General features: G+C 39.3%; 2 protein-coding genes across 9 annotated transcripts in view; both read left to right on the forward strand.

Moving 5' to 3' along the window:
• The window catches only part of MYO5A (myosin VA), a 105319-nt gene extending 97775 nt beyond the window's left edge, over nucleotides 1-7544 (forward strand). For all 8 annotated transcript variants that reach the window (XM_076347745.1, XM_076347747.1, XM_076347749.1 and 5 more), the window contains 4 exons: nucleotides 693-975; nucleotides 1680-1854; nucleotides 3204-3284; nucleotides 4180-7544. In XM_076347745.1, coding sequence (XP_076203860.1) covers nucleotides 693-975; nucleotides 1680-1854; nucleotides 3204-3284; nucleotides 4180-4332 — 692 coding nt within the window. In that variant the 3' untranslated portion in view covers nucleotides 4333-7544. The remainder of the gene's footprint in view (nucleotides 1-692; nucleotides 976-1679; nucleotides 1855-3203; nucleotides 3285-4179) is intronic.
• A 1000-nt stretch (nucleotides 7545-8544) lies between these two features.
• The window catches only part of MYO5C (myosin VC), a 36743-nt gene continuing 30860 nt past the window's right edge, over nucleotides 8545-14427 (forward strand). The window contains exons 1-5 of the mRNA XM_076347753.1: nucleotides 8545-8594; nucleotides 11950-12060; nucleotides 12988-13153; nucleotides 13433-13577; nucleotides 13990-14146. Coding sequence (XP_076203868.1) covers nucleotides 8568-8594; nucleotides 11950-12060; nucleotides 12988-13153; nucleotides 13433-13577; nucleotides 13990-14146 — 606 coding nt within the window. The 5' untranslated portion in view covers nucleotides 8545-8567. The remainder of the gene's footprint in view (nucleotides 8595-11949; nucleotides 12061-12987; nucleotides 13154-13432; nucleotides 13578-13989; nucleotides 14147-14427) is intronic.

Genomic DNA, 14427 nt, shown 5'->3' on the forward strand with positions numbered 1-14427 from the left:
ACATGTTTGGATTAGAGGGAAAACTAAACTGTGACTGGTTCTTCTGGCAGTGACAGAATAAATCGATATACCTTATTCATATTTGTCATAAATAATGCATTCACAAGAAGAAACTGTTAGGACAGTCTGATATTTGTTGTCCTGTGTGTTGGGAAATATCCCATGCAAAAACTGGACTTTAATTACATGATAGCTCGCAATTAAAATGAATATTGAGAAAAATGGCTGGTTGTCACGATGGACAGCAATCAGCAATGACATAGCTAGCAGTGATGAAGCTTGCATTCAGAGAGATTTTCTTCATTAAAAATACTTTTCCTTTTTCTTGTCAGACAGTACTCTCTCACAAATTTTCATTATGCTTTCCGATCACACCATTTAGAAGAATGAAACAGCTCTTGGTTTGCTGACTCTGCTGCTCATATGACCATGGGAGGAAAAAAGTATTTTGCTGAGCTAGAGTTAGACCTTCCTTTCAAACACACATGCTGGAATCTTTGTAAAAACCCTGTAAGCTTAGATTTTGTAGAACACAGTGGGACACAGAGAATTGCTGGAAATCATGGCAAAGTGTGGCTAGGAGAAAGCCCAGCCTGCTCTTTCTGAGTAAATACTAAGTTTTGCCATCTTGCACAATATGCTTGCATATAGGAATTTTCAGTCATTATAATAATGTTGTCAATCAAATGCAGTTTCAGGAATGCTGGAGCATGAGACTATCCAAGGTGTCTCAGGGGTGAAACCAACAGGGCTGCGGAAGAGAACATCCAGCATTGCTGATGAAGGAACCTACACTTTGGACTCCATTATTCGGCAGCTGAACTCTTTCCATTCAGTGATGTGTCAGCACGGAATGGATCCAGAGCTGATCAAACAGGTTGTCAAGCAGATGTTCTACATCATTGGGGCTGTAACACTTAATAATCTTCTCCTGCGCAAGGACATGTGCTCATGGAGCAAAGGAATGCAGATAAGGTGGGAGAGCTCATTTTATACTTTCCTTGAATGTGCTGCTGGAAATTTTAGTGAACTCTTGACACTGGTGAACATCATTTTGATGGAATAGCAGACACACTTTTAATGTGGTAGAAGCAAAACAAAAGTATTTCATCATCAAGTAGGAATCAGAACTGTAGGTGAAATGTTGGTAGTTGCTTTCTCAGCCTGCTGCGTTCTTTGTATGCTGGTGGCTCAGTGGATACCTGCTGTGTTCATCCACGTTGTAGTTTGCTGCATCCTGCGGTAAAGCCATCTTATTCTATTCCTGCATTTGGCATCAGTTGTCCAATGCATTCTACTGGCAAACGCCAGGAAATTTACCCAAGGCATTCCAGTCCCTCAGGTAACCTTGAAAAGCCTCACTGTACATTTGCATGGACAAAATCTCATTTGCCTTTCTTCCTATACTCATCACATTCCCGCAATTAATAGGGACAGAAACAAATGGCAAAAGCTAGTTAGTGGAAGTCTTTGGCCATAGTTTCTAACTGTTTTGAAACTCAGAATTTTCTGCCTTAATCAGAAGGAAACAGTATGAAGACAAAACTACAAGAAATGCCAAGTGTGAAGGAAAAATACGTACGGAGAAAGAAGAAACACTGGGAAAGAGAAATTGCAGGTGCTTTCGATTTAGCCATAATCAAGCATTAATGTCTTGATACTCTTACCCCTTTGTACAGATACAATGTGAGTCAACTGGAAGAATGGCTACGTGATAAAAATTTGATGAATAGTGGGGCTAAGGAAACACTGGAACCCCTCATCCAGGCTGCACAGTTGTTGCAAGTAAAAAAGAAAACGGATGAAGATGCAGAAGCCATTTGTTCAATGTGCAATGCACTGACTACTGCCCAGGTAAGCAACTCTCACTGGCTGTTCTGCTGTCACTTTTGAGCAGTTCTCTGCTCTGTTGGTGTTTGCTATGCCTGCCTGCACTGCTGTCGCACATGGATCGAAGATTTCTTACTTTGTTTTGAAGATTTCTTACTTTGTTTAAACTGAGACAGATTAAATTGGAGGGGTAAAAAAAAGACCAGATCTTTTCCGAGGTCTGATGTTCAAGATTGTAAGTTTTGAACAAACAAGAGGAAGCTCGTAGCAATAGATTGTGCAGTGTGTAGTGCTATACATAGTCTCTTAGTTCGTGAAAATCCTTAGAGAAAACTCTTCACTCTAAGACATCTCTGTACTCCGGCGACTCTGCCTAGGAAATTATCTTTCTGCCATCGGAGTTAGTATCCAGTTAAGTTAATGGACAATTCACACAGAGCTGTTCTCTCTGGGTCTGCAAACAAAAGTGTTAAGTTACTGTACCCATTAGCCTCAGAAAGGCTGAACCAAGTGTAACTCGGGAAACAGCTGAAGACTTCTATTGATGAAAGCTTAGATTTTATACAGATAAGTTGCACTTTTTTCTTAACCATGCTATATTTGCATAGAGCTTGTACAGGAATAACTGGATCCAAGCATTTTTGATGACTAATGAACATTCCCATCAGGAAAAGGAAGACATTTCTCCATTTCTTTCACAATGGTGTGGGCACTAGCGGTTGCATTGATACAGCCGTTTTGATTTAGTAATTCACATTGCTGGAAAATCTGTTTGTTTTGTACTGAAATAAGAAGTTAGAATTCCACATGCTTCAAGTGTTTTAACTTTGTTTAAAAGTGTTGTGTTTTTTTTAAGAGAATCATGTAAACGAAGAGAAATGTTTAACCCATATCATTATTTAAAGTCTTTGTGTCGCTGTTCTTTCCTGCAGTGGCTTTAGCCCTATTTTTAGAGCAATAGCTCGCTCTCTTGAAAAACAGTGAAGTTATAAGACCCTCTTGAATGGAAGCTACAGAAGGTCATAATTATAGGGTCAAAATTAGGGAGAGAAATACAGCATGTTTCTAGGGTGTAGGAACACGATCAGTTACTTACCATCTGATTTTTCCATAGTTTGGCATTTTCCACACACTTGTAGAATTTTAGAGTTTCTGCCTCCACAGAACACAGGTCCTGAAGGAGGCAGTCATATAACATTGCATTAAGCAGGTGATGGAATTCTGTATGAATCAATAAAGCAAAAAATAACAAATAGTTGTAAAGAATTTTCTTTTTAAAATAGCTAATTTAAAAAGTATAGTATTAGTAATCATGGATGCGTCTGTTAATTCATCAGTAAAATGAACCTAAGAATGGTTGTTCTTCTTCACAGATTGTAAAAGTCCTGAATTTGTACACTCCAGTTAATGAGTTTGAAGAGAGAGTCTTGGTTTCATTTATACGTACAATACAGGTATGGCTGTATCTTTTCATCAAAAATCATTTGACTATTTCTAAGAAACCCTCTGATGAGCCAAAATAGCTTGTGTCCTGAAATACATTCAAGAATCTGAAGTAAACTAGGCTTTTTAGCTATCCTTCTTTAACTATGTTGAAAAGGTGATTGTCAGCCTTAAAACTTTAAGCAATCACAATTTACTGCCTCCAGACTTGCATGAAAATGTTAGTTTCCCTGTCAGCACGTATGAGATTTTTTGGAAGGTGAGAGTTTTTTGTGCTTATAGATCTTTGTGTATGTAAACACACTTGCATGCCAACTTTTCAAGTGGTAACATTTATATATGCAAATTTACTTTTGTCAGACCTGTGTCTGCATGAGAAGTTCCAACTGCTTTGAAAACCGAGGCCTATGCTCATTCCAAAGTTCTTCATTTAGCCCTTCTAGTTTTATATATATTGATGAAAATGAAACATTTTGAAAACTCCAAAGAAAAGCAGCTAGTAGAGCAAAATAAAAGAAACAAAGATGATCTTTCTGGTCTGTTCGAAATCAAATTACATTACCAGCAGGATAAGGGAGATTGGGAAGGTAGAACTGAGATAAAAGTGTAATTCCACTTACTGAAAAGATGCAGTTACCAGATAGTGGGCAAATTCTTCCTTTGGCAGGGAATCTAAATATCTTCAGATTGCATCGTAAGGGGAAGATATGCAGAACCGAAAATGACAAAAGTAACTACAGTTTAATGGCACAATTGTTGCAAATGTGTCAGGTCAGGTTAGCATAGAGTGTGTGTCTGTACACACACGTGTACCTATAAGCACAGATGAAATACTACTTCTCTGCAAGGTGATTGTTATCAACGAAGTGGCTAAATGCTAATGTAATCACTTTCTTATCTTTGCAGATGCGTCTGCGAGACCGGAAGGACTCTCCTCAGTTGCTCATGGATGCTAAACACATCTTTCCTGTTACTTTTCCATTTAATCCATCCTCTCTGGCATTAGAAACCATTCAGATCCCAGCCAGCTTGGGCCTGGGCTTCATAGCACGTGTCTGATCCCAAGGATGCACTGTCTGTGTTAGATGGAGAATCAGTTGCCCGATATCTTTACCCGTTAAAACATAGTGAGCCACTGAAAACACATTTTCTGAACAAACAGTCTATATATGCCCAGATCTGTAGTAAAAATAGCTGGAAAACTACGTAACAGCACCACAGATTGAAGGCTAATAGAAAGATGTGCATTTGTGTTCAGTCATTGCATTTATGAGGACATCACTGATCCATACATTTCCAGAATATGGAAATCGGGCTTGGACAAAAATTGTGTCTTCAGCTGTCTAGAGACATTTTTAGATATTTAGTAACATATTTAAATAGTGTAAATTAAACTCCATGTGTAATCTTCTCATAGGCAGGGACCAACAGGGACAGTCACAGTCCTGAACATGGAAGACTTGAAAGTAAGGCATTTTGTAGTAGAATACACAGTCACTTGGGAGCCTGTTGCATTTAATTTGTAAAAACTGGAATGGAGAAACACAAAGTGGCAATATATAAAATGATTTCTTAAACCACTTCCTTATTTATGTCAGTTTGACATAAATTCTAGTGATAAGTCTTATAGCTCACTATATGCTGTAACTTAGGTGTTCATTTGTTAGTACTGTGGTTTACCAAGCATACTAAATTGCTGCTGCATATTGTGTTCTTTTAAATGTATGACTATCATACTAGGCACTAAAAATAAGATACTTCATTTTTCTGTTGTCAACCTTATTTACAGTCCGATGCAGTCTGTTATTTTAACTGGATTTTTGCAAATGGTATCAAATAACACCTGTAGAGGAAAATGGTAACTAAGCACAAGTAGCACACTGGAAATTACATGTTTAGTTATTTTTAAAAGTAGTTAGCTAAAAATACAGAATCTTGAAGCAAATGATCAGAAGCCAATAATTACTTCAGTATTTATTTAGATTTTGTAGTCTGTCTAATGTTCTTCTTTGTTTGTAGACCCCAGAGATGACAAGTGTGTATTTTGAGTGTAATCTCTTTTGGTTTGTTGCCACTTAAAAAAAAGAAAAGAAGTATTCTTTCATACTGGAATTTGAGGGGAAAAACTTTAATAGAAAATTTCTGCAGTAGCCCAAGGCTCTCATTCTTTGAAAGGTTGACTAACAAGAACGTTAAGTAGGTTTTGACTATGATGCTGTCATTTGACTATGATTCATGCTGATTTAACAGTTGGAGATCCAGAGTGCATAATGAGAAACTGAGTTATTTTGGATATTGCACATCTTATTGGAAAGATTCTTCTGTCTCGCACATCTTGGATCTGCTATATAGAATTCACATTTCACAATGCGCAATGTAAGTGCAGAAGCCTTGCCGAAGGTTCCAATTCTGAACTTTAAAACAGGTAGTTTGTGGTGTATGGCTCAAATAGACATGTAAAAAAAAAGCCACACACATTGCTCAATTGCATTGTGCAATATTTTTTATGTATTATAATAACTAGCAACTTAGCATTAATTTCTCTTAAAATACTGAGAAGTAATCTAGAGGTACACTATTAGACTATTTGGTACTAATCTGTTTGCCTGCAAACTCACAGAAAAAAAATTTGCTGTTAAGCAGACTGAAGCATTTCAGTTGTGTTTTACTTGAGAGGTAGACATGCTGTTTGTATGGTTGCTAAAATCGGTAGTAAAGACAACCTAAACTTTGTCAGTATCACTTTAAGATGCTCATGTCGTCTTATTTTCAAATGTGTATACCCCATATTATGTTTGATGGATCATGCCAGTACTTCCAAGAACCTAGTACTGCACTGCATAAATGTTTCGAATGATCTTTGCTAAATGATTTGGATTGTTTTCCTGTGCACGGTATACCAAACACTCTTTTTTCAAATGTTACTTGATTTCTGAAACTACGGCTACTGTTAAGTGGCTCCAAATAAGGTATAATGTAGTTTTCAGACTGTTAGGGGTACTGTACTTGCGGGGATGTAATGGGAAAGCCTTCACATCCAGTAACAAGGTTAGGAAAGAAAATACGTGAGAACATGCTGACCTACAATATTTTTGTCCTATTGAAAAACAAACACTTGGCATTACAGTATGTTCATACTGTAGATCAGGAAATGTATCCACTACTTAAGCATTAGTGTATTAAAATGTATGCCTAAATGTATTTTTGTTTATTTTTTAAGTTTGTTTACCTGTAAAAAGCCTTATTGTATCTTGTTTCCTTAAAAAAAAAGTAGTGTTTAGTAATTTATAGGTATTATCCTTAAACTCAGTGGTTTGACTGGTATTACTTTTATATCACATTAAAAGTATATGCTGCTTGACATGTTTTAAAGGAAAATATTTTTAAGTTGGAATAGATGTGTAATTGGTAATTCATCTAATATTTTACATGGCAGTATTTTACATGCACTTTTCAGAAGTAAAATTTTAGTGTCAGTGTATAATATATCTTTCACCTTAGGACTAATATCTCTTTAACCATGGAATATAATGCAGAATTATTTTAAAAACTTTTTTTTTCCTTTGAATCATTGTTATGCTCTTTTAATGTGGACATATCTTTTATATTTTAATTTATTATCTATTGCTATGATAGTTTCTATCGGATGCTGGAAAAATACTTGTCAATGACCCCTTAGAATTATATACAGTTATTCTAGAGATTTTGCACAATAATTACCTCATTCAATTTGGTGTATTTTTATTCCAGTGATCATTTTATTCTGATGTTTAGGACACAGTCTTCTAACCAAATTTTGGAAAATTGCTTCTCAGACTTCAATCTGGGATGGAATGTGAAAGTGCTTAAGTCTGTTAAATGTGATTAATCTATTCTATCACAGGAAAAAATAGGATTAATGTCAATGTTGAGAAGTGGATTGATATCCAGTAACATTTGCGCCCAACTTGGAAACACCAGCATTTGCAATTTGAAGGTCTGTATAATTTGTGATTTAAACTGAACACATTTCAAATACCGTACAAAAACTAAGAGTAAACACTTGGGTTTTTTAAGATGCTGATACTTCATGTGATAAATAAAAGCCTTTAAACGTAGGTTTTCACCCGATGCCACTACAGTACATAGATGAAAACCAAAACATTGTCAGAATGACCTGAGCTCTGATCTGTTGTAGTGTCTGATGTTGTACTTAGTAAATGTATGCATCATAAAAACTGTAGCCTAATAGCTATCACTGGAAAATGTCCAAATAAAAATACAACTGTTAAGATTTGCTTTGGGGTTTTTTGTTTGCTTGTTTGGCTGGTTGTTCGTAAGCTGTGCGCTGGCATATTCCCCAGACGATCACACGGGTTCCCTCTACCTTCATGGCAGACTTGGTGTCGACTGCCAAGGGAGCTGGTTAGTCTGAGGATTGTATAAATACACACCCAGATACTGACAGTGCGCCGTAAACTGCTGTGCATATTTGAAAATAATTTGTTCAACATAACCCATTTCTGTTAGGGTATTTTGTCACCAAATATTAACTGTTACTGAAATAAGATTTGCACTTTGCTAAAACATTGTCTTCTGTGCCATGAAAGCTCTTCGGTGCCAGGCAGGCAGGTAGGACTAGTGGGCCTCCGGGCACGCATCTGCCTGCCCAGACCAGGTACTACGTTTATTCAGATCTTCTTTCTCATAAAGGGTATTTAAACATGGCACCTATTGGTGCCCTAAGCTTAGTAAATGCATTCCGAGTTGTTTATTTTTATCTTAGTCTAAGTTTGTTAGAGAAACTCCTTGATGGCCTTTTAGAGGACAGTGATTAATGTTTCTGTCGTTTTTCCCTACCGCGTCAGGAATGGCTCCCCTGAGCGAGAGCGGCCATTACTCCTAATCCCTAAAGATGTACCCAAGATGCCAGCTTGGCCAGGATCATTTTAAGGCCTGTTACCTGTATATGATAATTGGGACTACCACTCATCTCCGCTATACTTAGATACCTCAGGAGCTAGCGTGCAAGCTGTCCGCATAAAAACCCCCACGCGTGCTTCAACCGGGTGCTGCGGGTCACTGAGGCGAGCGGAGCGCCTCAGCTCGTGCCTACGGCGGGGAACCGCCTCCCTTCTCCGCCGGGAAGGGCCGTGCCCGGGTGGGACAGGCCCCGGATCCGGGTCGGGCCGCTTCCCCACGCCTCGGGGGCGGTGGCCGGGGGCGGGCCGCGACGCCGCGGCCACCTGGCCCCTGCGGAACCTGCCGCACCACGTCTCTCTCCGCGGGCGGCTCGGAGCGGCGGCTGTGCTCCCATGGCGCTGGCCGAGCTCTACACCCAGGTGAGCGGGGCGGAGAGCGACCCTGAGGGTAATGGACGGCGGTGGCAGGGGCGGCGCCTGAGGGGAAGCGGGGACGCCTTCTCCCGCGCCCGCTGAGGGGGGCGACGGCCGCCCCGTGAGGGGGAGGAGGAGGAAAGGGGTGACCGGGCCGGGCGAGTAATGCCACGCTCGCCGGAGCCTGCTTGTGGTTTTTGCGGTTTCTGGGGTTGCGGTGGCGGTGCATTAAAACGCTGAGCCGCGTGTGTTACTGTGACAGAGTTTGCTGGCTTGGCCCTGAGGGAGGGAACGTGTCCCCTCTGTGTAAGCGTGCATCACCTGTATCGGACAGCTGAGCGGCTGTAAGATCCCAGGGCAGCATGGGAAAATGCTGCTTCTTTTTGAGAGAAATACTTCTTTTTTGAGTCTTTTGGTCTTTAGGTGTAGGTCTCTGATGTGCCAGCCAGCGGTTAGACAATTTTAAAGTTTTAACAGCACTTCTCTGGCCACTTAAGCGTGGAGTACTGGCTCTTTTTGTTATGCAAATGAATATGTTTGGCAGAACTTGGCACTAAAACAAAGATTCGTCCTCCTTAATGCGGCTGCTGGGGTTTTTTGCACAATTTTTCCCACTTTTCCTGTAGTCACCAGAGTGTTGTGACGTAAAACTTGTTTGCTTAGCTTTAAATAACAAAAATAACATGCATATGTTACTAATTTATAAACCTGTATCTCTTCTATCGCAAAAGCAGCTGCCATAATAAACTCCTATTTAGCCTTGTGCTGCACTGGTATTTATTCATTTGTTGTGTTATTACCGCACTCTGAGCAGCTGAAAGAACAAATGTTTTTTTTTTTTTTTAACAAGGAATAATGTTAGGCAGGTGAAGGGGAGGAAGGAGTGTGGGTGTAACTTGATACGAAAATGAGCAAACTCTCTTGTGTTTACTTGTAAGGCAGGGTTTGGAGGAAGCCAACTTAGGTAGGTTGGGTACATTTGCCAATGGAGGCTCCTGGGAACTGCAGGGACCTTTTCTGAAGAATCAGTACTTTGATCACATGCTTTTTCCTCCCTTTCTTGTCCGTGACCTAGTGCGGTTCAGTTTCTTACATGGGAACACGCTATGTGCCCCTGAGGCTATTTGGTGGTGATACTCTTGACTCAGAGTAGAATGACAGCAAATAAAGAATTCAGTTTAACAGCTGTGAATAGATAAGTGTTTTTAATAAGCCAGGAAATCAGCGTAGTGTAGGAATGACACAACAGTCAGTTTATACTTGGATACACATGGAAAAAGCAAAGCTAAAACTGATTTCATTTAGCCACGTCTCTCATTTGCCCATTAAATAGGTATTTGTGAAGCTGGGTTTTTCTCCCTTTGGTCAGATAGATGAAAACATTGTAATCATAGTGGTTTGGGGTTGTTTAGAAAAGGTCTTCGTGATTTTGGATATTGCGTGAAAAAATTCCATCGTTCTGAAGGCATCAGCAAAGAGGTATCATGAAAGTGGCTGAGGTTTCAATTAGTGTACATCACCTGACATACACGCCAGGTTGGTGTATGGTTGATCAGAAAGGTCAATCTCCATCCTTAGAGATACTGAAAACTCAACTGGAGAGGTCACTGAGCAACCCAAGCTAACTTGCAGGATGCCCCTGCGAAAGCCCCTCTTACCCTAAATCGTTTGGTGTTGATCTTCAGGGGTTAGGGTTGAGAAAGCTGCTGTTGAGGTACAGTGTGGTTTGTAGGGACCTCTGTAGGCACCCACCGTTGGCGGTGTCTTCAGTGGGGTTCTCGGTGCAGAGACCCTCATGTTCTGAGGATCTGTTGGAGCTTCCAGGGCTTTCTCCAAATTAGAGAGGAAAAAAGTCATTTGTGCCAAGAACAACAGTTGCAACACCAAGGTGAGAACGTATATGAGTCTCCAAGGCATCTGTGGGTATGCTAATACTTTATGAAATCCTTGACTAATGTTAATTTTTCAAATAAGCAGCTGCAGTAGCTCTCATGGGTTTATTTAAACAAAGTTGGCTTAAACTGACCATGAATATAGCTAGGGTAGTGGAATTAAATGAAGGGTTCTGGCTATCAAAACAGAAAGATGCTGGAAGAAGAATATACAGAATGGTTGCTTGTGCAAGTAGGGACTGAATGGTTCTGCGCGCTGTAGTGTTACTTTATCACAAATTAGAGGAGAGATGGCCCATAAGAAACTCAGTACTAGTGTGTACTGGTGAGTTTCAGGCTTTTTTTCTGACATCACTGTCATTCCTCTTGTCCTCTCCTTACAGCCAAAAATAGCCTTCAATGTTATCTTCATTGCCATCTGAGATACACGCTATATGGTATAAAATTCTTTGCATCAAGGTTCAAGGAAGAGAAGGACACACTCCACATCAGTGAAGAAATTCCTGACTTCCTGAGGTTGCCAGCTGTTATGTCCTTTTAAGGAATGCTGTTTCCTATAGCTTCTAGGGTGTTTCCCTAGACCTTCTAGGGCAGAGCATTTAAAGATGTTGCTAATGCTTCAGCATAGGAGAACTAGATGGTTTGAACAGCATAATTTACGTTCAAACATTTATGCTTCAGAAGGCGAGAGGTAATTCTGTTGTTTCGATTCTTCAAATACCTAAAAGAAAATGACAATTCATCTGCTTCCATTGGAAATAAGTGCTTTTAGGAAGGATGTTTTCTTCCTGAGGCAGAGCTAAAGTACCTTACTGGGACTGAGCTCAGCTAAGCCAGCTGACTGCTTGTAAAGAAAGAAACCTGTTGGCAGTCTTTGAAGTTCGTCCTAGAACAGGGGAGGATGTTGTCTGGAGGTTGCGCTTCAGTCCCGTTAGAAGAAAGGTAACTGTGCAGAGTCTTTCTTGTGTATACATCTGTGCCCACGGCAAAATGCTTTCTAAGTTCAGTATCCGATATTTGAATTCAGGGAAGTGACCATCTAAATTCTGCTAAGTGAGATGCTTTCTTTGGTACTTGCTCATTTGAAATCTCCTAGAAAGCAGGACTCTGCCACAAGCGTATTTTATTCTCCTTGTTCAGTGTTAGAGGGTTTGAAGAGCTTGGCGACAGTCTGGCCCTTGTTCACCTTCCTGCGCTCCGTTGTTCTGCAGACTTTACACTAAACAGGAGTAGAAGGAGCATGTCTGAGATTAACAAGTCTGTTCTCTTTTTATTCTTCGTGAAAGAAAAAAAAAAAAACACCAAAATATAGCCCGCTGAAAGGGTCAAAGCTCATAATAATCCCCAAAAGTCTTGGCATCCAGTTCAGCTTTTAGGTTGCGTTTGATGTTTGAAAACTATTTTTTTTTATGCTAGTCTGGTATTATGATAATAGCTAAGCTAACTATTATCTTGTTTTTCTGTTGTAGTACAATAGGGTTTGGATCCCTGATAATGAAGAAGTTTGGCAGTCTGCAGAAATCACAAAAAACTACAAAGCTGGAGACCGTTTTCTCCACGTGCAATTAGAAGATGGAACTGTAAGGAGAAACGCCTTAATTGTTGTGGGGTTTGCTGAGATATGTTTATGTAGAAACACAGGACTCACCATTACGGGATCTAAATGACTTGTCCGTATTTTCTTATGCTAAGCCTGCAGTGACCAGAATTTTATCATATGGAAATTTGTACAGTAAACAGCTGTTACCTAAAAATATGAAGAGTGCAATTCTACTATCTGCATCACATTAGTATAGAACACATACCTCGAAGAAGAAAGATCACTTCACTTTTGAAACAAGCAATGAAACTCATCTTAAGTTGAAGTAAATTGGAAGTGCAAGGCAGGCATAATTATCTCTCACAGAGCTAGCTGTTGCTTTTTTTTCCTAAAGTTGTTGCTTCATGTAAGATCTGTTAATTTTAGTATCTGAGTTCTTTACAGATTTAATATTTTGAAAACAGTATTTCTGTATTTCTGCATTCCTGTTCTGAAAAGACAAGTATTAAATGTATGATTAAATGGATTTGTTGGAAGAAGCAGAAGTGAGTTTGAAACTTTCTGTAAAGAAAACTGAAGGGTTGTAAGTAAGGATAGTTTTAGAGCTGACTTGAGTTCTGACCAGGTGTTTACTTTCATTCAGTTGCAGCTGGTCTACCATTTTCATCTGTACTTGAAATATGCATGTGTTTAGAGAGCTACACGCTTTTCCCATTTTTACAGATTTCAATACAAAATACTGTAAATAAAGAGAATGTAGCTTTCTTTTTAATAAACAACGAAGAGCTCCATCTTGCTTTCATGATCTCCAAGTCCCCTAAAGTTTGGTGGGATGTATGGAATTGATGAAATACAAGATCAGACAGGGCTCTGTCAACCCTGTAACTTCGTGTAAAGGGAGAAGATCAATTTGTGTTTATGCAAACATAATGCATTTTATGATATTTCAAGTCATTTTTGTTGACAGGAACTGAATTACCCTGTTGATCCAGCTGCTTTGCCACCCCTACGAAATCCTGACATACTTGTTGGTGAAAATGATCTCACTGCACTTAGTTATCTCCACGAACCAGCTGTTCTACACAATCTTAAAGTTCGTTTTGTGGAGTCTAAGCTTATCTACACCTATAGTGGTAAGCAAAGTAAAATGCAGGGTTTAAAAAAAATTTCTTAAAATAAAAAAAAAAAATCATGGGTTAGTTTGCAATATGATGTAATGTTTTCCTCAAGTGTGTTTTAACTCATTCAAGTTAGCTCATTTTTGTATGAGTGTAGACTTGTTTGTTGATCAGGATCTCCTACCTAGTTTAGAAAATATTGCTACTTTGTATCAGTGTAACTGTTGTTGCCGAAAACTGGCATTTCGTTGAACTAACCTATGTTTTGTTTTTGTTTTGTACACTTGGTTGTAGGAATAATTTTGGTTGCAATAAACCCCTATAAACAGTTGCCATTATATGGAGATGCTATTATCCATGCATATAGTGGGCAAAACATGGGGGACATGGATCCACATATATTTGCTGTGGCAGAAGAAGCGTACAAGCAAATGGCAAGGTTCAGTATGTTGCTTAATGTCCATAAATAACACTTGAAGTCTAGTGGCAGTCAGTGTTAATTGTAATTTAATTTAACTGTGTGTGCACCATTGGCTATTAAGAATACCTTTGAATGGTTAACTTAACTAGAGGAGGAGTGATTCTTTAACCAGCTGAGGAATTTCCAGAACTCATAACTATTTTCATTCTTGATGAGGGGCAAAACGCTGTCTCAGCTGAGTGAATAGCAATGACATTAGCCTAGAGGATACAACCAGAGAGGAGTAAGAGAAGAACAGATGAAAGATGGAACGGATATGAGAGCTGACTACAGCTGTGTTTTTGTACATTTGTTTCGTATATATAATTCTTACATTTATACATGCGTTTTAGACATGTCTGATTTAAAGTGTCTGATTATTTGGTTTTAGAAATAACAAAAATCAGTCTATTATAGTCAGTGGAGAATCAGGAGCTGGAAAGACTGTGTCTGCAAGATATACTATGAGATATTTTGCCACTGTGAGTAAGTCAAGCAGCAATGCACATGTAGAGGATAAAGTACTGGCATCCAATCCAATAACTGAGGTAAGTTTCAGAGAGTATCTGTCAGGTCTGTACTTGTCAAGGAAGGAATTCTGAGAGCTGCTGGGAATCTTTGTTTGAAATCTTTAGGGATGTTTTAGCTGCCTGAGGTAGATATCTAAATTAGAAGTTTCGCGTCTGAGTGTTGCTGATGGAAAGAGGTAGTCAGCTTCAGGAACACCTGGGTTCTGCCTAATTTACCAGTGGCCCTTTGGAGGCACTAGTTTGCCTCCAGAGATTTATCTGACCACGTCCTGTTAATTAGATGATGAGAAAACAATATT

Source organism: Aptenodytes patagonicus, chromosome 10 (genome assembly GCF_965638725.1).
Source record: "Aptenodytes patagonicus chromosome 10, bAptPat1.pri.cur, whole genome shotgun sequence".
Taxonomy (NCBI): Eukaryota; Metazoa; Chordata; class Aves; order Sphenisciformes; family Spheniscidae; genus Aptenodytes; species Aptenodytes patagonicus.